This window comes from Tyto alba, unplaced genomic scaffold (genome assembly GCF_018691265.1).
Source record: "Tyto alba isolate M040663 unplaced genomic scaffold, T.alba_DEE_v4.0 Super-Scaffold_38, whole genome shotgun sequence".
In the NCBI taxonomy this organism is placed as follows: Eukaryota; Metazoa; Chordata; class Aves; order Strigiformes; family Tytonidae; genus Tyto; species Tyto alba.
This window is the reverse complement of record NW_024881313.1, coordinates 14,907,468-14,935,081: the sequence shown is the minus strand read 5'-3', so window position 1 is coordinate 14,935,081 and position 27,614 is coordinate 14,907,468. Positions and strand designations below refer to the sequence as shown.

The 27,614-nt window shown below is 36.5% G+C and overlaps 1 protein-coding gene across 9 annotated transcripts in view; it reads right to left on the bottom strand.

Moving 5' to 3' along the window:
- Nucleotides 1-27,614, bottom strand: part of SGCE (sarcoglycan epsilon) — a 34,308-nt gene continuing 6,694 nt past the window's right edge. Inside the window, exons 2-13 of one of the 9 annotated variants that reach the window (XM_042801720.1) lie at nucleotides 25,205-25,309; nucleotides 21,085-21,207; nucleotides 18,401-18,558; nucleotides 15,178-15,250; nucleotides 14,175-14,373; nucleotides 12,330-12,492; nucleotides 8,739-8,950; nucleotides 7,953-7,979; nucleotides 7,054-7,242; nucleotides 5,391-5,434; nucleotides 4,528-4,562; nucleotides 1-2,825 (exon numbers count right to left, since the gene is read on the bottom strand). In XM_042801720.1, the coding sequence (XP_042657654.1) occupies nucleotides 2,775-2,825; nucleotides 4,528-4,562; nucleotides 5,391-5,434; nucleotides 7,054-7,242; nucleotides 7,953-7,979; nucleotides 8,739-8,950; nucleotides 12,330-12,492; nucleotides 14,175-14,373; nucleotides 15,178-15,250; nucleotides 18,401-18,558; nucleotides 21,085-21,207; nucleotides 25,205-25,309 (1,379 nt within the window). In that variant the 3' untranslated portion in view covers nucleotides 1-2,774. The other 8 variants (XM_042801722.1, XM_042801721.1, XM_042801725.1 and 5 more) reach the window with 8 other exon arrangements.

The following is a 27,614-nucleotide window of genomic DNA, read 5'->3' as shown; positions in this document are numbered from 1 at the left end:
TTAATGTCTTCCTATTTATTAGATTTTACATTTCATATATTTACAAAGACATTTGTAGTGCCTTCTCTTTAATTTGGTTGCAACTGTCACTTAATACAGTATCGGTTCATACTATCATCGTACACCGTTAAAAGGAGCTGTGAATTTACTGTTGTAACTATCAGCACTTTTAACTAACTCTTTAGCCAGCTTTATAAATCTATGCTTCCACAGTAATTATTTTGATAAGTAAAAATAAATAATTTGGTTTTAAACTTACCTCAAATGAATATGGCTTTCAATCATAAAATAGTTCAGGTGTGCTCAATACTGAAGTCACTGACATCATTAGATTTATTTCAGATTAGGTGGACCACCCACTGGTATAAACTGATTCTTTATGCATGTACATAACAGTTTAAGAAATTTCCTTAAAGGTATTGGCACTCTTACATATTAATGCAAATAAGATAGAAGCAGCTCAACTGGTATTTAATTGATTGTCACGTCATCCTCAAGTTATCAGAAATGGTTAGCATCCAAACCCAATACTATTTACAAAGTTTAGTCTTACGTTGCATTAAAAATCATTATTTAAAATCCATTCCATTCATTTCTGTTTCAGAGCACTGACAGCTCATACATTTGAAAACAGTAGTGGAAACTAGCAGAAACCAAATGCTGATTGTACTCAAATTTTTCACAGCCTGGATAAGAGAAGTAGATTTTTAATTTACTATAAAACTCAGCATGCAGTTTTCCAATTCACTTCTCACCGATCACCATCCAAGCTACTGGAAGAAAGGAGGGGGTCTCTCAGAAGGCTGACTGGCTGATGAAAGTCTTCCTTGCTACTGCCTGGATGAGGTAGCTGTGACTCAGGCCACTTTGAAAGTGAGTAGGAATGGCTCTTTATTCCAACTGTTTCACAAACTGATGTAGTTTTTCAATTTCTATGCCTAGCTTGAGCCATTTCTCTTAGTGTAACTGCCACCAGCACGGTTCCGATGGCTAGATGCATTTGTTAGCATATTCTGTAGGGTGTGCTTAGCATTTAGGGCAGCCTTGCAAGGTCGGGACATTTAAGGCTTGACAATATAAAGTACACACAGTGTTCTGAGCACTTGTTGCGTACTTTGATGCAATAATTATACTTGTTGCACAAAATGTGCCTAAAAAACAGCTCAGGACTCGTTTTAAGTATCTGCTGAAGTGTTGCGTTCAGGTCCAAGCCTATAAACACATCACTATGTTCATTTTTAAGCAAACAAAATAAGGGTTTGCGATGTGAAGGAAGAGGGTCATAACTGTAAAAAAAAAAAAAAAAAAAAAAAAAAAGAAAAAATCCAGTGACTACTTTGGTCTTTCTACAAACTCTAATAACTTTGGTTTACAGTTTCTTTTTAGCCTCAGTCTTAAACTCCTAAATTACTCAGAATTTCTCCTAGCAAAGACCTCAGAAACCTCAGCTAAGGAAATGTAGCTGGCATTTAGCAATCGTCAAGCAGGCACAGCTTTCTGCTTACAATAAAACGTCCTGATGAACATACAGCTTCTGAAAGAGAAAATATTGCAGAAAAAAGACAAAGCCTAAGTGTCAGCTTAAAACAGAATGATGCTTTGAGGTAAAACCTCAAGAGCTGTTGGTGTGCCCTGTTACAGCTGGAGACCCTGAAGTCTTGTATTATGCTGTATTTGAGGATTTAAAGAATAATAATAATTTAAAATATGCAAAACAGTGTCAGGAGATAAATTACCACCACCTATCGAAAAATAAGGAAACCTCAGTTCAGATCCTTTTAACAAAGTTCGTATTATTAAGCTTTCAGCTGCATAGACAACTGCCTCTCAAAGTAGCCACCTCCCAGGAAAGTATGGGCTTAATCAACTCTTTTTTAAGATGCTAAAAAATAATCCTTGGTTTATTGGTTACCTAGTTCTCCCACAGCTCTTTTTGCTCCGAATAGGGTAAAGAATGTGGAGGATATAAAAAACAAACTGCATCAGGAATATCACAAAAAATTTTTTGGAGAGTGTTTTTAAAGAGTTAGTCCATGTATACCGTAACAAAATTTACCCTTGTTTATTGCAGACATTAATTTCTGCCTACAGTAGTTTGTAACAGTTTCTTCTAACATAACCAGATGAATGAATGGACAGATTTTAAATGTTTAATTGCTTACAAGTTGTCAAATAGGTTAAAATATCTGGTAAAGGAACAGAAATCCAATTTTCAATAGGAATAGTTTTAGGTCGTTGTTTTGAGGCTTTTTTTCTTTTTTTTTTTTTTTTTTCCAAAATAACTTTGCTGATTACATTTTGATAATCTCTACGAAATTAATGCCTAATAAATCTGGAATACTATTTCTGAGCCTCATCATATTGCACAAGTTTTCATGCTTGTACACTACTGCTTTTTGTGTGCAAATGTAAGGCAATTATCCTACTGAACAGAGTCTGAAATCCTTTGAACCTGGTGCTTATTGTGAAGTTTTGATTTCCCCGTTAAAACTTTCAGGAGAGATCACAAGACAGAATAAAGTTTTATATTTATTAATACATATATTTGAAAGATTATTTTCTGAATGTAACAAATATAAAAAGTTATCAGTGTTTACAAATTGTCAAAAATGTCCAAAGTACAAAAGGATACAGTACGTCAGTTATATGGAAGTGATTGTACTCTCTGGCACTGAAATCATCTTAATACTGTGAGCATGCACAATATACACCAGAAAAACTCATGCATCAATCAGAACAAATAAGGAAATATGACAATTTGCTGCCTTCTCTGATTACAAATTCATTGCTTCTGTTAGTTTTCTTTCCTCAGGAATACCATTTACCTGCAAATAGATGAGAATTTATATAATCCATCAGTGGCAGATGATGCTTCAACAATACTGAACTGTCAGCTGGTAGCACAGCACATACAGAGTATCTGTTCCTCCTTTATCAACCACCACATTGAAGAAACACTACAAGTACAAACCTGGACCAAAAGACAACGTAAACATGAAAAAGCTTAGCTTGCTTTCTCCTGGAAAGGGAGAGATCTGGAAAAGATTGTTTAACTGGAAATTTATATTTGGGATCTAACAGACTTCATAGGGAGACTGTGAAGCTCAAAATGAAAAACGCGGGATATGTTGTACATGCACTAGTCTTTTGCACTGTAGGAATATCCTGTAAATTGTTTCATTTAAGCACCTTAAAACAGTCCTCATGAATTTTGCCAATCGACAGACAGACAATTATAAAACTTAATATACCTTTTCATATTGGAGACCAGGAGCACTTTCCAGTAGTGTAATATATATGTTAGATAAGAGTTGTCACCTTTCATAAAATTCATTCCCCATTATGTTTTAACTTTGTGAAATGGTCGAGCATTATGTCAGCTATCAAGTCTGCATTTTTACATAAGGTTAAAAAGAATTTTTTCCTTATTGGGGATTCAGATAATTCCTGAAGAGGAGAGTGGTTATCAGACACTGTCTGCTCTTCATATTACTAAGTATGGTCTACTAAGGCTTTAAAACAGAAATTTCTTCTTCATGGTGGACTGATACTGTGTTAATAATCCTGATTATATTACTGGGAACTTTCTGTAGGAGGGGAAGAAAATTAAACAATGTCTGACTCATCCTATAGTTTTTTTGTCCTTAAGTGTTTTAGTTCTGTAAATTTCTTATTTTAACAGATCAATAAAATTGATTGCTAAGTTTGTATTGATGCTACTAAAAACTTAGGAGCACCTAAATTTCGTTTGAAATTGTAACCTAAAAATCTAACCTTCTGACAACACGAGTCACAAATATCCTTTAGAAGATAAACTGCAAGAGACACGTGCCATGCTGTCACAGAAGTGCTTGCAGTGTCATCTGCACACCCGCGTCACGAAGGAAGGTGTCATTGTAAACTAAGAAAAGAGGACGAAACCCTGTCTGACCCAAATACATTTCCCCCCCCCCCAATTTCTGAAAGCTTCTCACAGGCAGAATCTATGAGGAATATGAAAGAACGGGCGCATTCTACCAAAATAACGTACTACAGAAAATACACACACAGGACGATTTTTAAGATCTATTTTTATGGCAGTTCTTCAGTGTGCTCTGCAAGCAACGAACCTCTGCTATCTTATATTTCATACCTTTTTAAAAAATTCTCACTGCTGCCAACATACAGTACTACCAGGTGATTTCGCATCTTTTTTACTGCAGGACAGACTGGAATTTTTGTAACAAAACAGTCATAACAGAAGAGCTGAACTGTGTCACATTTTTATTCTGCCTTCTAAATGCCTGTGGTAGTGAGTGTGAGAACTGTGCTAAATGTCAACCCAAACCAGTGCTGGAGGCTTTGGACTGAGGCTCTGACCACCAGGGTCATTCGCCATTTCCAGTATATGTATAACAAAGCACACAAATAGCCAAGTTAGCAGAACTGCAGTCAATATCTTTTTTTTATAAATGTGTTTTTTACTTTCCAGATAACAAAAAAAAAAAAAACAAAACACACGGGCAGAAGCATCTATTATATACTTGCCTCAAATCTTTGAAATGTTGTCATACGAAATTCTCCTTTACTCCCCGAAAGCAGTAATGAAGAAGAAGGATTTTCAATGAAAAGAAAGAGTTGCTTATGGAACTCCTAAGTTAAAACAAGTCCTCCTCTTGGAGTTGTAGCTCCCGCATTATGTTCGATACATATATATATATATACACACACACCCGTTGAGTTTTGCCTAAATACCTCTTTGAATATTCAAAAATTATACTTTGGCCTCTACATTTTCCATGTATGATCCTTATCCCCTTTCACATGGCTATGGCTGCAACTAGAGAACAATCAGCCTTAGCTGATACTCTGATGGCATCATTCACGACCTCAGCCAGTACATTAGGATTTGTGACAATGATGTAAAAGTGATGACTAAGACACAGGAAACCTGCAGCATGGATATGTGCCTCACCACAGATTCCCCGGTATCACCTCTTTGTTAGTAACAGCAATAAGGAGCTCCTTCTACAGAGCTTGACTAGTATCGGTGGGGATTAGAAGTTTTTATTTCCTGGGAAGTTTTAGAGAATCTGAACACTGTAACTGCATTTGGGGATCCGGCTCTTGCTTCACGTTGTGACAGAAAATTATTTATATGAGGAGGTTTCTAACTCAGCTGTAACAGATTCCAGTATCTCATGCTGCCCTAACGGAGCATTTCTCCTACTTGTTTAAGCAATCCCATTGCAAAATTTTCACTGATGCATCAAAAAAATTTTGGAATGACAATGCTGTAATACTTTAGTATACCTGAAAATGGTTTCCACTGTCCTTAGACTGTACGTGTTTTAACTAGGGATTCCTCTGCACTGGTCAATTAATAGTTACAATATTTTCTCAGTACTGACCTGCACTCTGGTGCTGTGGAATCTGCGTCTGATGTGGCAGGTTCCTACAAAAAACAATGTAATATCTTTAATGCTTCCACACAAACTCTAAAGTATGTTTTGCATAGAAGTTCAGTATGTAAAATCTCAGGTTTTGCTTACAAAGCAATAATCCATTTTCACTATGCAAATACAGTTGTCAAAAGAAGGTTAGCCAAGTCAATTAAAGAAAATTATTGTTAAGGGGTAGTTTCTGTTACTCTACTTGTGAAGTAGGTTCAAAGACTCAGACTTGGTAAAACGCCAGAGTTACCAACAGTCACTGGAGACTTCTGATGTCATGCAAAGTTTAGTTTCCATAAGTGATGAACTGAGGAAAGCTGACAGTCTTTGCAACTTAATGTTTGTGGAATGAACTAGCTAGACAGCTGGTTTTACAGACTGGACCAGCTCACTTATCAAGGCAAAGGTACATATTTCTGTCCCACTTAAGTGCCTCTTTTAACATCTACCAGATATGAAGGTTGTTTTTACTGAAAGGAATTAGGGGTGGGAATGCAGGTGAAGCAGATAAAAACTGTATGTACAAGCTAAGAAAGCCTTTGGTACAGGCTGTGGCACCCCAGTCATAAAATACTGCTATTCTGAATAGAGAAGAAACTGTAAAAGACAGGGCAGAGAACTCTGCAGCAGTTGTATAAGGGATACAGCCATACTTTGTGCAGAATTTAGCTTTGCGACAGGTGGAAGAAAACACTCTTCTAGCACGTGTCTGCATTATGAAGGGAATTCAGGGCAAGCATGTGTAAATTCAGGCCAAGTTCAGGCTGGCACTGGACCAGTACCACTGGGGCCATGCAGGCCTGAGAGCTGAGGGGCTACTGGCTGGAGCTGGTGCCATAGCCCGGCGCTGGCAAACAGCACCAGCCACTTTGGAGACCACTGCCTCCGAGCTGCTCATCCCCCAGACACCTCAACCAAACCTTTCTGGAACTGACTTTTTACTACAGCACTGCTGACTCGTCTGAATTAGAACACGTGCAAAGCACTGGATCGATCTGTCTTCACAGCTGCATTAAGTTACTGATAAATAAACTTCAAGGAATAGAAATTAGTATTTTGCTGTTTTATGTCTTGGAGAGAGGCTGGTAACAACGGAAACAGCCGAGAGCCCTGAGCATTTTCATTGGGAAGTCTGCATTTATTATCTGTGTCATGAAATATGCTTGTCTGTTCAACGTTAACATTTCAAACATAAACCACGTGTGACAGGTACATGACTAACTATTAACAAAGTCGGGATTTTCTGGTATGAAACTGCCACCAACCCGGTGGTAGTTTTATACCAGAACTCCAAAGACATGGGTTAAGATGCAACTGTCTAAAATAGAAGAGTTTTAACCGATCCCTCTGTCAAAAGTAGGTTTTCTCCAAAACACGCAGAAATGTAACTGTTCCTGTCAAAGCTTCCTGCCAAGTCTGCAGACTGAAACCCAGCCATTTAATTTTATAACAGAAGGCCTTTCTTTCTGCTTGAAATGCAAACACCAGAGCAATCTTGAACTAGAGTCATTCCTGATACTGCCATAAACAACACATTTCAGATGACAAGCACTGGAATCCATAGTTAAATCATGCAACTTAATGAGTATTAAAAAAAATAAAATAAAGCCTAGGTACTCACTGCTGCGTTTGCATCAGTGGCATACTGGTATTATCGTAGCTGTCCGTGTGAAGGGGCGGCACAATCTCACCAGTAACTGGGTGAAACACAGGAAGCGTGGAAAGAGGCCATGCTATCTCTCTATTTTTAGACATGTCACGAAGCTCTTTGGTTGATTTCTGTATAGCACTGTGGTGGACCAACTGGATGCTACGTCAAAAGGAAACAAAGTTGTAAATACGTATCTTAAATGCTCCATCGAGACAGACAGACTTTCACAATTACTGTTTTTTCTTAAAAACACAAGGTTTTTGATGCATGCTACAGACTCTAGAGTGCATCAATTACAGTAAACCTTTATATAGTTAATTTAATAAGTATTGGATTTATTTCATTTTTAAGGCAGTAATTATTCCATTAGATTTTGCGGTCTGGATAAGAGTTTTTCATAGGATCCAAGACTATGCAATTTATGGCTAATGTTCCATTTATTTGCTGCAGTTAAAAGTTTTGGTTAACTCCTGATTCTTGTGGTAGATTCATAAAAACTCATCAATTAATTTAAAAACACTCCATAGCATAGGCACTGGATACCTTCCAGGATATTTGTTCTCCTGTCCACTGCCTTTAAGATATAGGCTGGGAAGTCCAAAAACCAGGAGTATAAATTACATATTAACATATTTATTCTAACAACACTATTTTATTTTGAATTGACAGTCGTTAATTTCAAACCCTTTTTATTCTGATCTTCTATCCTTGCCAAGACTCTGATTTAAAAGCAGCTTTCACATTTGTGAATTAAACCATGGATTAGAGAGAATGAAGGAAGATTATGACACACATGTATGAAGCATGACAAGCTACTGAGAATGAAAATTAAATGGTAAAAGAAAAATAACAGGAAAGAAGACACTTACTCTGGTGTTTGCATGTTTCTCTTTTCCCTAAAAACAAAACAAAATTTATGAATTAAATAATAGCATTGATAGTTGGAACATTAAATCTATCTGCTGATGAAAGTAGTATATGATGTAGAAATGCTGACAAGGTTATTGCTAAATGCAACTTGGCAGCATTTGCAACTGGGTTTATGATGAGACCTTGATGAACGCACGTATAGAGATGTGATACTGATGACAGACACGCACACACAGACACACACACAGAGCAATGAAAATGCAAGTTAAAGAACAAGCTTCTGGCTAAAATAAATTCTGTGACAAAATGAAACTGTAGTTTGTGTAAGAAATGGCAGAAATTACGTTACTTGCTGCTTTCCTTTTATGTGTTTTTCTTTTATAGTATGTCTAAATTCAGTTCATATCCTCAACCAGATTTTATTTTATAAAGTTAGCATTTTAGAAATTACTTAGTATTTTCCTGAATTAATGATCCTTTATTAGTATTTTATTTGTTTGGGGCATTTTGGAGAGTTGTGCATATGTGAACAGTTTGTGGAGTTTTGTGCATATGTTGAGATTTTTAACCTTTTCAACTAGAACAATTAAAGGCCCTATACCCATTCTCCTGGAAATTACTGTATGTGCTTAGATGAGAAATAGTTCAATACTTCAAGCAGGTATCTTTTGGCCTGTTTTGAATGTTTTTAATGAACTGAATGGAAATCTTCTAACAAATAATCTTTTATGCATTATAATCTTAGAAAAATTTACAATTACTTATTAGCGTGTTAAAGTACTCACACTCCTTCCCGTCGGCAGCACATGATATAGGCAAGTATTAGAAAAAGCACCAGTGCTATTGCCGAGGGCACTGCCAGTGTAATTAGGAAATCCGAGTAATAGTCTCTGCTTTTCAGTGTATCAGAAGGTGGCTTGTATTCTCCACCATCAGGTAATATCCCCTCTCCACGAATCACTTCCTGAAAGGTGGAAACTTGTTTTGTATTGTCAACCTGATACCCAAAAAAAAAAAAAAAAAAAGACAAAAAAAGAAGACAATTATATAACAAAGTAACAGAGCGTGAAAACAGGCAGTGTTTAACCAGCCATAACATACAAAAGAATCCATATTACACATCTGGCAGTATCTGTACAATGTAATCCAATCACTTTTTTTGACCAACAAGACCTTACGTTTTGTTGAAAGCTTCTGAGAGATGTGAATAGTCCTATCACTTTATCACCTTATCACTTTGTGTCTACCAGAGATACTATGGTTTTTACAGATTAATTTTAGGGATATCTCACAGAAACCGTATCTGAGTAAAAATTCAGTAAACATTTTTATTGCAAACTAATTATTTTATACCGATTTCTTTCTGATTAATTAATCCATTCCTTACTAGTCTTCCTAAGTAACAATACTGCCCTCTCTTGTATGGAAGTGGTAGAGATGAAGAGAGGAGTACCGATGGGTTTTCTTCCTCCTTCTTCCTACTGAGCTTCGCACCCAGTGCTCTGAGCAGCAGGGAGCAGGAGCCGAGCTGCTGAGGACCGAGCAGCTCCGCTGCCTCCCCCCGCCACCCGAGGCAGGAAGCACCCCGACATGAGATATGTGGTTAGTTCATCACAGCCAGAGTTCCGACGTTCTTTCCACCTCTTAATTCAACTGACCTCCAGAAGGCTGCGTTCCTGGTCACAAGTAACTAACTTTTTTTTTTTTTTTTAATGTCTGTATCTAATGTTTCTAGAAATACAACCTTTTCTTGCTACTGACTTTCATCCTGTATTTAATTGACTGACTTTTCCATGTGACTTTTCAATTCTCTGCCTTCATTTTCTTGTTATCTTCAGTTAGGTATTACTTCTAAAGTTTATCAGTGTTCGCTTTAAAACTCTCTCCAGATCATTAATGAAAATAAATGATATTTGTCTTCTTGACCTTTTGCCTGTCACTGTTCGTTGAGAAATCTTGCAACTGATGGTCATTTCTTTATAATTTACACTTTAAGTCATAAAACGGTGTATTAAAACTTATGCAATGGATGAACAGGTTTTCATGAAATGCTCAAAATAGTGTTTTGTTGTGCTTCAAATGCATACATGTATACATATGTGCAAGACAAGTTTGACCAAAATTAATGTATTCTCCACTCATTAATTATGAAGTATCTTTTATATTAGGTACACCAAGTTGCACCTGGCTGATTAGATGAATCTCAAACCCTAACCAGTACATTAAAAAAAAAAAATGCATGCACTTACTGATGTGACCAACAGAAGCCCAGACACAGCGTGAGAACAAGCTCCCAGAAAGTAGTGTTAAGAGGAAGCATGTATTACATTGCCCCTCTTTTCATAATCTGGGACCCATAAACTTAAATCCACTCTTTCATTTAGGTGCTAACTGGCACCATCACCTCATAAAGAGCAGGAGGAAGAGGATATGATGGTTGTATTTTCACTCACTGGTCTATGTTGCAGTTATGGGAAACGGTGCTCAGCTCCCTCCCAGCCCACGGATCCTGGGGGACTTCCTGCCCCTTGGCTGGCCTTGTGAAAAGCAGAGTGGGATAAGATAGCGGGAAGCCTGAATCCCTTTTCCCTTTGATGGACCAGGAATGCTGCTGGCAACAGTAAACAGCCCTAAGACTATTTCAATTCAGTTATCGTGGCGTGCTGCCAAAACAAGTGCTGAGTTCAAGCCTGCTGAAGAAAATTACCCTTCTCCGAGAGCCTGTTCCTGTTCCACATCCCGGGGTGTGTAACTTTGCTTTTCCCAGAACAGCACAAGGCTGCTTCATGATTAGTTTATCAGCCACTGGTACTGTCAGTTGTTTTTTTCTGGAGAAGTACTGCTAACCACCTGCTCCCCATTAGGCATGGGTACTGTTGATTATCCTTGCATTAGTGCACTGTTCCTCTGCTGCTCCTTTTGAAATTCACCCTGTTTTCTAAGGCTGTTTCTCCAACTTCTCAAGGCGTTTCTGAATTCTATCCTGTTCTTCAATGCACCTGCAGATCCTTTTGGTTTCATGGGGACTGCAAATTTAATTTTAACAGCACATTCCATCACCCAGCTTCTTAATGAAGAACGACAAGGAGTTATCAATAATTCTGCTACGATTATGGCTATCCAACCAGCTCTCCACTAGGTCCTTGCTCCATCTAGGCCACGTTCCTGAGCTTGCTTATGAGAAAGACAGTAGGAAAAAATCTTACCAAAACAAAATGACATCTGCTGCTGCATCTCTGTTCTACTTCTTTCTCATAGAAGGAAACCAAAGACTTGACACAGTTTGTTCTTAACAAAGGCTGACTGCCTTCTACTATTTTTCAGGTGCTATTAAGTATTGCTGTGTACACATATACCTTTCACAATTTCTCAACAGAAAGCCAGTAAACAGTAAATAATCTGGATATTCTTTTGAAAACAAGTATTTTTCAGCTTTCCAACACCTTTCCTAATTCATAGTGTAGAGAAAGAAAGGGCTGGGAGTTACCTAATTGATTTTGTGTATACCTTTTCTCACACTCAATGAATTTTTTACATTGTACGAAAGCCTTTCATATCTCCCTTTCAGTTTCCTCACGGGCAATGTCTGAAGTAGCTCAACAGTCATCTAAGTTTATTTTATGTACCTTCACCATGTTTGTTCAAACTTATCTGCAACATTCTCCTCCAATATCGTACAATTTCTTGATTTTCTTTACCAGAACTAAAAAATAACCTTTAAAAGCCTCTTTGGGAATTATACTTCTTCCATGGCAAATAGTCTAGCATTCAGTTATCATTTTTCTTGCATTAGACTGAAAAGAACGTTCCCATTTACTTTGATTTCATTAGTGAACACTATTTTGTTTTCTTTTTCTATTTCAATTTTAGCACGAAATAGCTTTTAGACAATTTTCAGAAAGATTTTAGCAGCATGAAAATTACATTTAACTGGTGAGTGCTGTAGACTCAGTATTTGAGAAAACATATATATCTATATATACACACATGTATATAGACACACGCTTTTAGAAAAGTAAGTGTAACTAGCAGTATTAGCACACTGAATTAATGAACTACACCTATCCAAATAATTCTCCCATTACTTTTAGTTCTGTAAGCCCTAGAGTTCTCTGGACATTTATACAAATCACTGCTAGTGACAATTAATATGGTGGCTTCACCGGTGCTTAATCTAATAGAATTTAGCCTACGTAGCAAAATCCTTTCATAATTTTAAGAATGTCTACAAAATGGAAAACAGTGTCAATCAATCATGATAAAGTGGAATCTATCAGACCTGTCTGGCCAGGCTGGCAAAACTCTTACCTCAGTCATGTCTGGCATAGAATATTGTACTTCTATAAACATTTTTATGCAATAATAAAATAACTCACCAGAGAGATTTTACACCAGTCAATATGGAATTGAGTACGAAATTTTTTATCACAGGTTATTACAGGCTCCATTTCTTGACTGCATCTCAGCTGGTTTTGTGGGTTTTCCACTTCTCGTAAGCACGAAGAGAATGGAACATCTGCCCCAACCATAACATACACACTGCAAAAAAAAGATGAGTGACAGACTGTCAGGATACCTCTCGCATCTCCCCAAAGGACAATGATGTACTCTTCCAAACACTGTTATTTCTCACAGTAACATTCAGCTGTGCTTTAAAGTATAAAATTACTTTTAAAAATTATTTTTCTTGATAGCACACTTTATCTAAGCACATGAATAACAGACTGAAGTCAAAAGGATTTTTCTAGCTACTTATTACAACTTTGTTTTGCTGCATAACGTAATAGTTTGCTTACCATCAGAACTGTCAATTTCTATGAAGTCATAGAGACCCAAGTGTAGGTTCCTCATGTAAGTAAACCAGTACTACTTTTGAAAATCACATAAAATATATACAATTTTATGTTAAGGAAATCTTCAGTTCTATTCAACATAGTTTTTTCAAAGAGATTCTTCCCATGTTTTCAAATAAAAGTCACAAGGACTAGTTACTTCCAAGCCTAATATTAACATGAGCCTCTCAAAGCCCCCAGCTGCTCCTAAAGGATTCCATACTGCACTTATGCACTGCCAACAAGTTTGCAGAATACTGAAAGCTGAACGTAAACTTAATGCTCCATTTAACATTACAGTACGTAAGAGTTACTGCGCTAACTGTATTATTCATTTTCGTATTTAAATATATAAAATGTTGCTGGAAAATACAGTCTACTGCACCAGGTAATAACGTATCAATGAATTCTGAAACAGAAATTAGGTCCTGGTTACCATTAGGTATTTTAGGCATTATCTAATTAAATGTTTGATATGTAGCCACTTGTATTAAGTGGCTCTGCTATTACTCTGGCTAGTACAGAAGCCACTTCCCTTCTTTAGATGTGCTCAGAAACTCCAGATGTACAAAAGGGCTCTGAAACAACAACCTTTTCTGCATGTATCTTAGATTTTTTGGACCCCCGGCCCTTTCTTAGGTATTATTTGACACAAAATATCTCAAAATAACCAGGCATCTCCATTTTGCCAGGGAAAAGCACAGCCACAACCATATTTTGAAAAGACTGGATCCTTATTAGTTTCTAATTGAAGTATCATATTTCAGAACAGAATTTATGGTTATGAATCACAACTGGAAATAATGTGCTCCTGCAGTTTACACTCAGTAACATAAATTCCCCGGATACCTCAGCTTATCACTTTCAGATGAAAGTCCACAGTGCTTCTAAAGCATGTAGTTAAATTTCACTAAGTAAGAGTACAGCTACAAATGACACTGTTACATGCTAAACGCTCTTAGAAATCTGAGTGTCTTTGTAACCTATGCTCTATCACACCTTGCTTCAAAATTTTGAGTTTTGTGAATTGGGAATTATTGAATATTTGAAAGCATGCCAGATGACTGCTCAGAAGTAAGACTGGAATTACAAAATAAGCATATTTACTACCAACTGTTTTATAATTAATAGAGGTCATTAGTATCCCTTGGATTGTAAAATTGATGTGTAGAAATTCTAACCTGTTGAAATGGTATCTAACATGATAAATCCATGGTGTAAGAGGGGCTCGGAACATCAGTAAACTTTTCATATCGAATAGCAATCTGGATTTCCAAAATATAAAACAGCAGTTGCAAAGTTTCTAGAAAACCTGAAAAAATACTAAGCTTTTCAGTAAGGAGAAAAAAAAGAGTAAAGCAAAAGCATGAGACTGACAAAGGTACTTACCCCTCCTTCATGTCATTAATAGGTAGTGGAACTCTCCCTCCCCTATCGAGAGCTGAAGTAATGTTTATAGCATTCAAGCGTTCTGGCTGCCACACATTTTTCACTGCTCCAAGAAAGTCGCCAAGAATTTCACTTGCTAACATTTCTTCAACATTCATATTCCTTATGAAGAACTCCGCTTGATATGGTAAAGGAAAATCTAGTCGTGATGAGAAAAAGAGAGTTTTGCCTTGAACAAATGCCCCATAACAACGAATGGGAAGTTTAATATTGATACACCTTTCCAAAAATCTTGTATTTGAACTAGCTCATTTTGACCCTAATATGATTATGATTAATTAAATAGTTAGTACTATTAGCTGTCACTTAAGCTGAAAACCATTGGCTATTTATAAAGCAACTGGGAGACAAAGGAGCAGTCTAGAGGAAAAGAGTCTCAGCTGGTAAATCTTCATTAAACATAAAATTACAGTCGTGCCAATTTGGGGATCAAAACTGATCTGCAGTGCCAATGGATTCCAACGTGCAACACTCCAGACTAGATATAAATGATGAAGAGAACTAATTTTAAGGACACAAACTATTCAATTCAGTTTTTCTCAATTGAAATGTCTATATATGCCATAATCTGCCTATATGGCTGTTCTCTGCATAAATAACATGTAGAAGTAAGCAAACTAAACAACATGCAGAAAGAGAGTAAAATCCTTCATGTAAAGTCCATTTGAAAAGACAGGGAAAAAAAATGAAATTCATTATTAAAAAAGTAAACATGCTTTTTTTTAAAAAATGAATGAGGAATAATAGTCTTACCTGACAGAAATAATTCAGATAAAAATAACAAATTGGATCAAAAGAGGGAAAACTTACTTCCCCTTTGTACCTCCACATTTGGCCTGAACACCAGAAAGCTATTTTACATTATTTTTTTAATCTTAAAAGAATACCATAAATGTTTTTGCTTATTCAGTTCAAAACACAACAAGCTATTTTCTGTACATACCTTCCGCTGACATTATATTAATGATCAAATTATGTCTTGCTGTCTCGAAGGTACGCCTGTTATATGCAGTGATCTAGAGTTAAAAAAAAAATTATTGCAAACAAACAATGCAAACATGAAAATCAGGTAAATGAAACATCAGTGAAAATTAAATTGATAATTTCAAAATACTTACCACTTTTTAAATGCTTTGCCTCCTTATTTGAAATGTATCAACATGCATTAATATAAAATTTGAAAAGTAAGATCAATTTATTTGATGCAGTACTACCTTCAAGTCAGGATAGTGGAATTTTTTTGACCAGTCTATAGCCAAATACACTTATCCAAGGGACACAGGTATGTATTTCGGTCCAGATAAAACTGTTCTACTATTCATGTGTATTCTTTCTTTTCTGCTACCTTCGATTTAAGAACAACCATAATCACAGACTGGTTTCTCCATTTCCCCTTCCGCCAATACCGTAAGATCTACATTCACTGCTAGCTCCTGGGGAACTAAACTAGATGGAGATATCTAAAGGAAAGAGTGCTGGAATCTCAGCAGTCCTAATCTTTGGGATTGGGATTTAGCTTTAGCTCTAGTTCCACTGAAGTCACACTCAGTGAATGGATTCACAAGCATTGCCCCTTCACAAGCATTGCGCCAACACAAGTAGTTTTCAAAAAAATCATGATATCTGTAACCGTAGGGGAACTGAAAACGAGTAGGTAGATGCAACATTCATGACCCTTATTTCTGGAAGCTTTTGCCAGGGTTGTCAAGCACGGGAACAGGCTACCCAGGAATTGGTTGAGTCCCCACCCCTGGAGGCAGGGGGGACGTGGTTTAGTGGGGGACTTGGCAGTGCTAGCTTAACGGTTGGACTCGACCATCTTAAAGGGCTTTTCCAACCCGAACGATTTTGTGCCTATGATTCGTCATCAAATTATGTAAGGATGACAATCTTATAGTTTAAATGTCTAGGATGCCCAAAATGCTTGCAAGTGGTTACTCCTCAATGGTAACTGTACTCTGAAGATGTACTATGATTAAGTGCTTGTTCATAAGAAATACAGAATGAAGCTAGATGTCAGCACAATGATGTATTATTTTTTCTACTTTCTTTTTATTCTGAAAGGTGATAAATCTTTCATAAAACAAATTGAAAAAGACTAACTTTCCTCCTAATTTTAGACTTTAGTTAATTAATTTCAGGGACAAAAGAGAGGCAAAGGAGTGGCAATAGTAACAGACTTCTGCTGCTTCTCAGCAAACAGAGCTACAAACCGTCGTGACATTGATTATCAAACAAACAAAAGCAATAGAAATTATACTTCTTTTAAGAGATTTTAAATGAAAAGAGGAAAAAGCTCTGGAATACCTTCTACAGGTTTATTTCAGCGTAGAGGGAAAAACTTACCTGATACAATTACATCTTGTGTAATGTAACAACTTAATTATAAAATTAATAGAAAATAAATTTGTTAAAATTAATAGAAAACACATTCCTGAGATTTTTTTCAAATCCTTGATTCTGTAAATTTTTTCAAAGAGTTGTTTCAATGGTAGTTTAAACCATCAATACTTAGGAAACCTAACTCTGGTTGTACAAGCTCGACACAGGAACCTGCCAGTAACCACTGAGTGTGTACTCCGGCAGTGAGCGCTGCCCGTGTGGGCCGTGCCCCTGTACCGGGTCATGGTGACAGTGGTGGAGATTGCCTTTGTGCTGAATATTCACTCAAACGCAAACCACCTTTGCACAGCTTTCAATGGAGCTTGAGCTCAAGAACATTACCTGCCCTGCGGCGGTGCTATGCATGATGTTAGGCTCTTCGACTCATGAGGTCTCCTCCAAATAATTGACCTACCCATGATATCACCTCAGGAATGACAACACGATAAACGTTATATTCAGGCCAGGAATAAGCAACTGCTCCTCTCAGGTAGCACTTGGAAGTGTATCAAATGCAATCTGCCCTCCTCATGTACTACAGAATTAATTTAAAAGCCACATCTGAGAGGGGACTGCAATGAATTAATTTGTATGCTAAGCAAGATTTAGTTCAAATATAGGCTTGGGGTCATGTTTATAATAGAGGTCTTGATATAGATCCATGAATCTAAAAGCACATGCCATTTAAAAAAAGGGCAACTTTAAATATCAGTTTCCTCTACAGAAAGCTAAGCGCAGTCTGCAAGTACTTCTGCACATGATTAATTTTACAGATGTGGTTAGTCCTGCTGAAATCAAAACTGAATCATGTATATAGACTTAAGCATGGGTGAAATTATCTACAGTATAACTTAACATTTAGAGATGTCATTCTTGAGGAAGAAAACTATATCAAATGCAATTTAGAAAAACAGAAACTCATCAAAGGTTGAAGACAAGCATACTGCTGAAGCAGCAAAATGGCTGGAGCAAGTTAATGAGCAGATTTTCCTTAACACTGTGAATGACTGTCTGATTCAGTCTGCCATCTGTGATGTGCATGGCGGAAAATATAGTCCTTTCTCCATTTCAATTGACGCTCAATGAATAATTGGCACTTTTAAACATTTGTATAGCTAATTGTCAAAAATAAAGTGGTAGGTTTTGTCATCACTACACTTATAAGAACAGAATTAAATACATGTAAGTACTAATTAAAATTAAATTTATCAATAAACATGAATAATAAGCCAGATAATGTTTGATGAAAAATAATTTCATTTAAAAAAAAAAACAAAAAAACAAAACAAATAAACCGAAAACCTGTTTATTGATTGAACACCATATTTTCCTGTGGGGAACAGCGTGGCCCATATCTAGAGTAGAATGTTACAAAGTTCAGAATTCAGATATTCTTCAAGTATAGTTGTTCACAAAGAGTTTTTTCCCCCTTATATTTTGAATACAACTTTAATATAGTCCTAATTTACTGAAATGAAATGCCTCTTAGAAAGTTGAAGGGCAAGAATCTAAAGGTATTTCATCTAGGAATATCAAGCTTAAACTGTTATTGCTATTTACTAGATATACCTTAAAAGTAAAATATGACATATCATACAATTTGGCTTTCTCTCAAAAGAGACATAAGAGAAAATGTTAGTATCACAAGTCCTTGTGTTCCTGCCTTATAACCTTTCTTTTTTTAAAAAAACTTTTCAAAAAAAAAGAGGCAAATGCTTGTTGACAATTCTGAATCTTATACTCTAAAACAACATAAATCTTTTTCAACCTTTAAAAGAAAATACCTCAATGATGGTTGGTTTCCCCACATTTTCTACAGTTGGTGAGCCATAGAGCACTCCATCACTGTATGGTGTCCTTTGTATATAGCGTAGCCATCCAGGTCTGTCTGGGTAGCCCATTAAGTTGGTATTAAATGTGATAGGATCATTACTTATTTCACCTAGACAAGGAAAATGGTATTAGAGTATTTATAAAAAATACTACACACTTTCATTTTGATGTTTCCATTAGAAAATCTGTCTTCCAGTTATGTCTTCTAAACATCTCCAAAAAGAAAAAAAAATTGCTAACCTTCACCATTACAGAAATATCTGAACTCTTACTCAGCACTTTAAGCATTAAGAAATTCAGATTTGAAAAGTGCAACCAACCGCAGGGATGAATGTGCTTCTACTACTTAGAGTCCGGGCTAACTCTGTGTACTTGCGCTCATTAACTAGTAAGTCTGATTTTGAGAGCTCAGTTCCATCTAGAACTGAAGCATCTAAACTCCTTACCGACAAAAGCACAAAATTCTCTGTCCTTTAGTTACCAAAAAAAACCTTATTTTATTCATATTTTTAATAACAGCTCTGGAGACCAAAGATACCTGGGCAGGATTACTGTAAAGAGTGGCTGTGTAATCAATCATTAATGTCTGAAAGCTTCTCTTAGCATCAGGATATACATACAGGTCTTCAGCACCAACAGCCTGGCAGTAGTTTTTCTTTAGAGAAAAAATTATTTCAAAAAATGACCAGACATTCCTGCAAAATGGAAGCACTGATGGCTACTAAATATGACGGTCCAGATGCAACCTCTAAAAGCCTCTAAAGTTAGACCAGTACAACAGTTCTTGTGGTTCTTTTTGATACTCTTAGAAACGGCCAGATTTGACTTCTGTGTATTTTAGCTTTTGTAAGCACGACCAGATCCTGACTGTTGAGGTGTAAGCACCTTACAGCTGAGGGACAGAACTTGGGCAAATCCACTCTGAGCCTGCGCAGACACCCCAGCACTGCGCTCCTCCAGCTCAGCTCTGAAATGGCAACAGGAGTAACTGCAGGACAAGTGAGAGGAGAAGATGACAGGCAGGCTGGCACAAAGGCAGAAACTGAGCTCAGTGAAGAAAGAACGGCTGTCATCTCCTCCAGAGAGGAGACCTGTTGCCAAAGGGTAACTAGTTTTCAGGTATGCATTTACACATCTGGCTGTGTGTAAAAGGGACCAAAACCACCCCAAACCAGCACCAGGGTATAATGCAACTTTCCTCACAATTCTCTCAGGATGTCCCAGTAATCTAATCTGTTGCATTCACACTAAAAATTCCCAGCATCACAAATTACTTGGGGAAAAAATCTGAAAGCCACCTGTAATACATTCTGATTTGCCTTTCATCACAGTAAGTGATGCTAATGATCCAGCAGCGCAGACAAAAACAGAAGGACCATGGTCACAGCTGGCCTTGCAGTGAATTTCTGCCATGATCACAATCATCTACGGGTACAATTTCAGCAGTAGATGAAATCAGGTTCACACTGCCTTTGAACCACAGGAATGTCAAGACAGGCTGGGGCTGTAAGTATTCAAAAGACAATTCATCTTTAGCAAAATTTCTAGGTTCCTCCTTTCTATGTGTCAAAATAGGGAGAAAAACAGGACTGAGGCAAACTTCACTCTGCCAGTCACTGTTACGTGAAATGAAGACTCAGGTATAGATGTCAGGAAAAACATCAATTTTTCAAGGAGAGGAAATTTTTTAAACATTTGGCTTTATTAATGACAAAATTTAACCAATGCTAACAGAAGCTTATTTCTTCTGTAAAGTGGGTTTTGAAAATTATATTCTCAAATCAATTCAAAAGCTTATTAATGAAACAGGTTTTGATTATGTGTGCACTGTGCATTTATTATAGGTTTTTCCTATTTTTATAGGAAAATAGGATAGCTGTATTTATATAAATAGGATATATTTATTATTCCTTTTCATTGTTGATAAGCATGTGGGGCAGAATGTTCTCTTTTTCTCTTCCCCCCTCCCCAGATTGCTTACAGATATTCTAACCTGCCAAAGATCAATCCTTTAGGTTTGCCTTAGGTGTACAGCAAAACACCACACTTAGGAAATCACAGCTTTCTCTAAAAACAGCCTGCTTGCTAACATTCAACTGTTCCTAAATATAAGAAGGCTGAATTCAAAGGAGCATTTGTTTTAAATGAAAGAAAATATTATTTAGTCTCACATTTGATTTAATCTCCTCTTGTGCCTCAAGGTTACTACATGCTTTCAAATCGCTCCTTCATATAAGTCTGATGCATAATACATCAGAAACAGTGATCAGCTAAATGGCATTTTTAACAGACATAATTATTAAACATCCACTATTTCATACTTAATGCAAGAGTGAAGAAAACGTATACTTCCTATATATAATGTGTTATCACACCTTCCCAAATTATTAAGTACATTTTTTACAGTACACAATTATATGCATCTTTTCACAAATGATCATCTTTTCACAAGAACATTCTAAACTTGTAGGACCACATACTTTATTTCATTTGAAGATATTTCAACAGAAACTAAAATTGTCCTTTGTATGCTATATGCTGAACTGTAAGTTATGCTAAATAGACTTAAAATTTTTTAAACATTTTTTTTTTTCCTACATTTTTATATAATATGGAAGATCTTAGCATCCCATACCAGGCTTTGGGTAAGGAGGAAACTCCCCCTTAAAGTACTCTCTCTCCAAAACATGAACAAAAAGAACTCCAGCAGAAGGGTATACATTCCGATCAGAGTGCACCTTAGACAGAATCGTGTACACTGAAAAGCAGAAGGAAAGATAAGAGACAGAAAAAAGCAAAAATGAGACATGCTATAGATAATACAGCATGCATTTCAACAGCAATGTGGGCAATCTGGGAGAAGGAAAGCAATGAGTATTAGATACCTGTTAATAAGTTTTTTAAAAGGTTGCATAGATTTAAGAACAGAACACAGAGCAAACCCTCTCTTTGCCCAACAGGACCCCTTCTGACACTGCAATAAATATAACTGGCTGTGTTAGTATTTCAGAAGTTGCATGAACCCTTTATTTTTATTGCAATAAAAAAAACCCCAAGCCTGGAGAGAGTCTATTGTAATTTTATAGTTGGTTTATTTGTAATATTACATGAATAAAAATACATTGAAAGAATGATACAGCTGTGTTTTCTTAATATTTTACATAAAAATACGGAAGATGAGAAAGACAGAGGAACCTTACCAATCAATGATACTGATTCCTCACTGAATGTAAATGGCAGATTTTTCAGTTCTTGTGCAGAAAAGAACAAAGCATTTCACTTGAGCTGAGGATTTCTGTAAGTTTTTAGAGCCAGACTTTCTTAGACCAGCAAGTTCAGTTAACGTCCATCTAAAAATCTGGTTAGAGAGCTCATTACTGAAAATATTGTGCTTGTATTGAAGGGTAAAACAGAAGGACATGGGCAATTATAGGCCTGTCAGATGTCACTGATTCCAAACAAAAAAATGAAGCCATATTTTACAGGACTCAGGATTAAAAACCTGAAGGAAAATTACTTCAGAACAAGCAGCATATGTAAAAGCAATATGCTTTTTTTTTTTTTATGCAGTTACAAATTTAGTTGATAAACAAATTTTATTTAGGTATAACACATTTGACACAGTACTACATACATATTTTAATGAATTAGAAGAATACAAAAATCATTATGATACATTAAATGGGTAAGAAACCACTTTATCACCAAGTTTAAAAATTTAAGTATAAATGGAGAATACTGATCTAATAGGTGTTTCTCATAGTGCTTTAACAGGACACATTGTAGGTCATATTACTACTTAATTTTCAGTCAGTACCCTGAAAGAATCAATCATTGCTGATAATTCTTGTCAATGATATGAGGATTACACAAGTGGTAAATAAGGATAAGCCAGAGATGCAAACACACAGAGTTCCCTGCCTTGATTGCTAAACTGACAGAAACTTCATGAGAAGTCCCATCTCCGAGCAAGGATCACTGGCCATACAGCATGGCCTGTAGTGTCATAGGGAAAAGTGACTCCAAAAGAAACTTCAGAGTTGTTGTAACAAACTCATAGGAACAAACTCATTCCTCCTAGAAGATAAAAGGGCTAACTTCAACGCTTGGGATACATTTGAAGCAAGATACATTTGAAATGTGGCTCAAACTCACGTAATTTTCTAATCTTGGTATAATTTCTCCAGCCTTATCATTATATCACCCTTCTTTCTTGAGATCCACTTAAAAAGCCACTACTAATTAGGCATTAATCACAGACATTCCATCCCTTGCACCACGTACTCCGTACGGAATCTATCTCACCTAATTTTAGATGCCTACAGAAACAACATCCACCACTGAGCTAGTCAGGCTCCTTTTATAGTCAGTGGAGAAGAAACAGAGGCTTCTAGGGGTTGAGTAATATGATTTCTCCTGTTAAGAGATGAATCATGTCCTAGATTCCTGACTACACTGACTAGATCTCCACTGACTGCAGAGGCTGCTGAGAGGAGATGCAGACATTTGTAATGCAGACCTCTACATTTAGTTACATACTTCCCACCCTTTGAGCTTGATAGCACAGAATTAAGTCTCAAGCTCTGGATATACTGTTGATAAAACTCCACAGTAGTTGCTTTTTCCCACTTTTGGAAACCATTTTTAACACAGTACTGACACAGTATCTTTCTAATAATTTTACCTTAAAGAAAAAAATAAAGTGTATCCTGAAATTTAAATAGTTTATTACAATTTTGTGTGGTTAATAAATGAGTTGCTATAATTTTCATTATGTAGACTTAAGTACAGTAACATAGCTATTTGATTTGTATAATTAAAATTAGTAAATTGATGACCCAAAAAAACCCTCTGCACTCACTTCTGTGAATGAGCTGTAAATAGAGCAAGGACACTAATTAATTTCCTTTAAAATATTTTCAAGAAAAAGCCAAATAAGTAATTTATAATATTAATAGAGCAGAAAAGCTGATAAGAATGTCGTGGCTGGCTGAAAATGCATCAAGTATCTAGAAAAAAATCCATTTTTCCATTTCTGATGCTTTGACTCTGCAATGAAAATCCATTTCAAACAGAAAGAATAGTGAAAAAGTAATGTGTATTTTCTCCATAAGCAATAGCTTTAGAAGGAAGAAGGATAATAGAATCAGCAGCTACTGGGAAAAAAACAAAACAAAACAAAACAAACACACACACAAAACAAAACAAAACCAAAACAAAACCAACCCAAAACATGTATTTCTTTTGTCTGTTAGAGGAAATCTATTGCTGCCGCTAAATGTCTGCCCATTCCTAGTAATGAGACATTCTCTGTTGCTGAAGTGAGCATACCAGTAAGATTTCATGCACATATAAAACAGTGATCTTGGTGGAAGTCTAAAAATGCCTCTCAGAAGGAAAAAATCCCACAAACCTATTTTATCTTATAATGACAAACACATTGTCATGACACAAGTATGGAGATTAAGAATTTGAAAGTTCTCGCCCCCCCTTGTCAGAAAAGCTCTCTTCTTTTTTCCCCTATGAAGTTCCTTCAAAATCAGAAAGAAGATGATGAGTCTTCAGGCCGCTACAGCAATCACCGCTTCCCAATAATGAAACAAGTGAAATGCTATTTTCTTCAGAAGCTTTTAAAATACACAGTTATTTGCACAAGACTGCCTGAGACTGAAGATGAATGTCTAATCATTTGGGTGATCTAGGGATGAAACTGAATATACTTACCAACTTCTAGATACTAATCTAATACAGCAGACTGCCTGATGTGAATTGCCTGCGCAAATTCCTTGTGGTATATAAAAATCTCAGGGACTACAGAGGATCACAACAGACCCCTGCTAGAAAAAAAGACAGTATCAGCTACCCGGGCAGCAGTGTTTTCTTCCTTCTTGTTTCCAGATCCCTTGGAGGACTTTCTGTAGATCCCAAGATATATCTGTGCAAAAAGACTAGAAGTTCTGAAAACTGCGAAAGTAGATTAATTGGGAACTGAAGGTTGAAAAACACACATCACTTTTTGAAACATGTACAGAAACAGTACCAGTTGTTCTTTTTGTAGGTCATGAACATGGGCACAGCCAGGAATTCAGCCTCCAGTCCAGAGCCTGTTATCTGATAACAGATGACGCCCTATCTCCAGAAATTTCAGAAGATTTACCATGTTTGAAGACTCTGTGTTGATGATCTTCAGGAAAAAAAAAAAAATCCACCTTAAAATTTTTTCTGGGAATTTCAATAGGTTCTCTCCCCATTGATTTTTAGCAGGGGAAGCACAACCCCAGAAATAACTTGATTTGGGGGCCAAGCCGGATTGCTTGCCTGAACGGGCAATCAGTGCAAAGCCTTTTCTCAGATAGTGTACACTAGCTAAATTATTCTGTGTACTTGCCTAAATGACAGTAGTCTTTTTACATATGTATATGAAAAGAGTTTTTTAAATTGTTACAGACAAGTTATTGTATTAAGCAAACCGCAAAGGTATCTCCAAGCAACCAGCCGTGATAAGAAAATATGCAGTATTAGGTGTACACACAGCCATTATTTTAAGCAAAGCTATAGGAAAAGTTGGGGAAGACTCAAAGACACACAGGTCTGTGAATGTTTGAAAGACTGAAGAAATGTGAAGTTTTCCAAATTACTTACCTTGAAATAGCATCTTATTCCTAAAACAAGGACATGACTGAAAAAGCAAGAGTAATATTAAAAGCAGATTTGACTGAACCAACATGGGATTTAAATTTACAACCTAAACTCACCATTCTTCTCAACAGCCTTTATTCTGCTGATAATATAACTGTGGGCTTGCTTAGTCGTCCAGTTAACTGTTCCATTATTGCCATCAGCAGAGCTTAACAAAAAAGCTTTTCAGAATAAAACAAATGCAAAAAAAAAAAATTAGTCAGATCGGCAGACTCCCCCAAACCAAGTATCAGATGGGATCAGAAGCCTTCTAAACCAGGTTCTAAACTCAGAGTTTAGGAACTTCAGTTAAAAAAATGGTGGTGCTTGATTTGAATATATAAACATATAATAATCTTTCTGAGAGTCACCTTTTTAGCACTCATTTTTCCAAATTAGCTAAGTTTACACTAAATGCTTAAACCTCTGCAGACATAATTATACTGATAACAAAGGTAATGAAGAGCATTCTCTGATAAATATATTTGCACTGGCAAAACCTCATATACAGGCAAAGACATATCTAAAGTTACTTTCACTGGCATAGTATATTCTAGCAAAAGTAGGGAAAGTAATATAATCAAGAGCACATCTTTGCTTATATAAAGACACATGGGGCTGATTGCCTCGCCTTGCAGGCATAACCAATTTAAAAATCAAATTTGAAAAAAGAACCAGTTAAAAATGGTTCTCTTCATCCCACACAGCTAGAACACACGCTGAAAACAGCTGGATCACTGCAGCTGAAGGTGCAAGGAGGTTTAAATGTGGTGATGAGCAAATGATTACAAGAGCCAGAAAGCAGCTGTGGAGCTGAGGGAAAGACTGTTTCACCAGTAGCAGAACTGCCCAAGAAAGCTCCCTCCCCACTTCCTGCTTTTAGTTCTTTTGTTCCCTTTCTTCTGTGATGAATAATAGATATATCATCTGTTTGTACAGTTACAAGCCAAGTGAAAGTGCAGAGGAAAGGAATTTCAACCAGATGCTAGGAAAGGGAAAGTGGACATAATAAATAGTCTTTCGTTTGAAACTGTTTAGGAGCAGGAACTCACGTCAAACCCTAGTTAAAAGATGTTATCGGATTAGCACCTTAACTTCCTTGTTAAAATAGCAATATTAGAAACATCAAGTAGCAGTACTTGCATATAGATACACCAGTTTCAGGAAGAAATGAACACTCATTGGCAAACACTCAAAGTATGCAAATATCATTTGCACCAGAAGCTTAAACATCTTGTGGAAACTTCTGCTGACATAGTTACACCAGTCAGCTATTACATTACTGGTATCACATCCCCAAAGCAGAATTTAGGAAGCCCAACAGATCTGTCTTAAGCAGGAGTCAAGATACACAAATACTCAATTTATGCATATGAATGAGCCATTTATTAATGATAATTTACACAAAACATCTCAAAATGAATTGAGGATGAAGTGCGTGTGGCAGGGGTTTTGGTAGCGGGGCAGGGGGCTACAGCAGTGGCTCCTGTTGAGAAGCTTCTCAAAGTTCCCCCAGCTTCGAGTTGGACCCATCTCTGGCAAAAGTTGAGCAAATTAGTGATGGTGGCTGTGCCTCTGTGATAACATATTTAAGAAGGGGAACCTCGGAGGAGGAGCTGGAGTTGTGAAGAGGAGTTGTGAGGGAGAAACCTATGTGAATACTGGTTTCGCATAATGGAGATTATATGCCACTAACACAGAACAGTCTGCGTTGTTTAGTAAAAAGGTAATCAATGATGCACACTTCTACAGAATAAAATGTAAACGCATACCCAGGAACAAAGGTGGCATGCCATACGCACACTACAGAGCACACACTTCAGGGATGCTGAACTTAGATAAAAAAAACTAGGAACATGCATCAGGTAATAAGTGGTTGAACAGAAGCTTTTAGCAGAGAACTAGTTAGAACAGCTGATATGTAAACAGCAACATCAAGGAGGAGCAGGAGATTTTATTTTTGTACTTGACACAGACATGATCACTGTTCAGATGCTGTTTCTAGTACTTACACAGAGCCTTCAAGAAGCATAGTGACAACATGAAGAAAGCTCAGGGAAGATCTGTGAATATGATTAAAGGATGACAAAAGAAGCCTTATACTACAGAAAGCAGGGACTCAAACTGTGCATTTTATCAAAGAGACAGTTTAGAATTAATTTAATCAGCCTTGTACTCATGCTGAAAAAAATGTTAATAGTGTCAGGCTCTTCAATTTATTACACATGTTGCCACAGTTGCTGGAGCACCCACCAGTGCTTGTAACAGCAGGAGCAACTCACAGCTTGGTGCCTGGGACTTGAACATGCCCAGGTGAAGTACATCTACAGTGTTCTATATTTTAATTTCTTATATTTTTAATTAATGTCTTAATTTTATTTTCCTTGATATTTTAAATTGTATTTGTATTATTTTATAAATATAAATTATATTTCTAGAATTTTGCACTATTTTTCCTTTAATTAAATTTGAATAGGTTTTACGTAA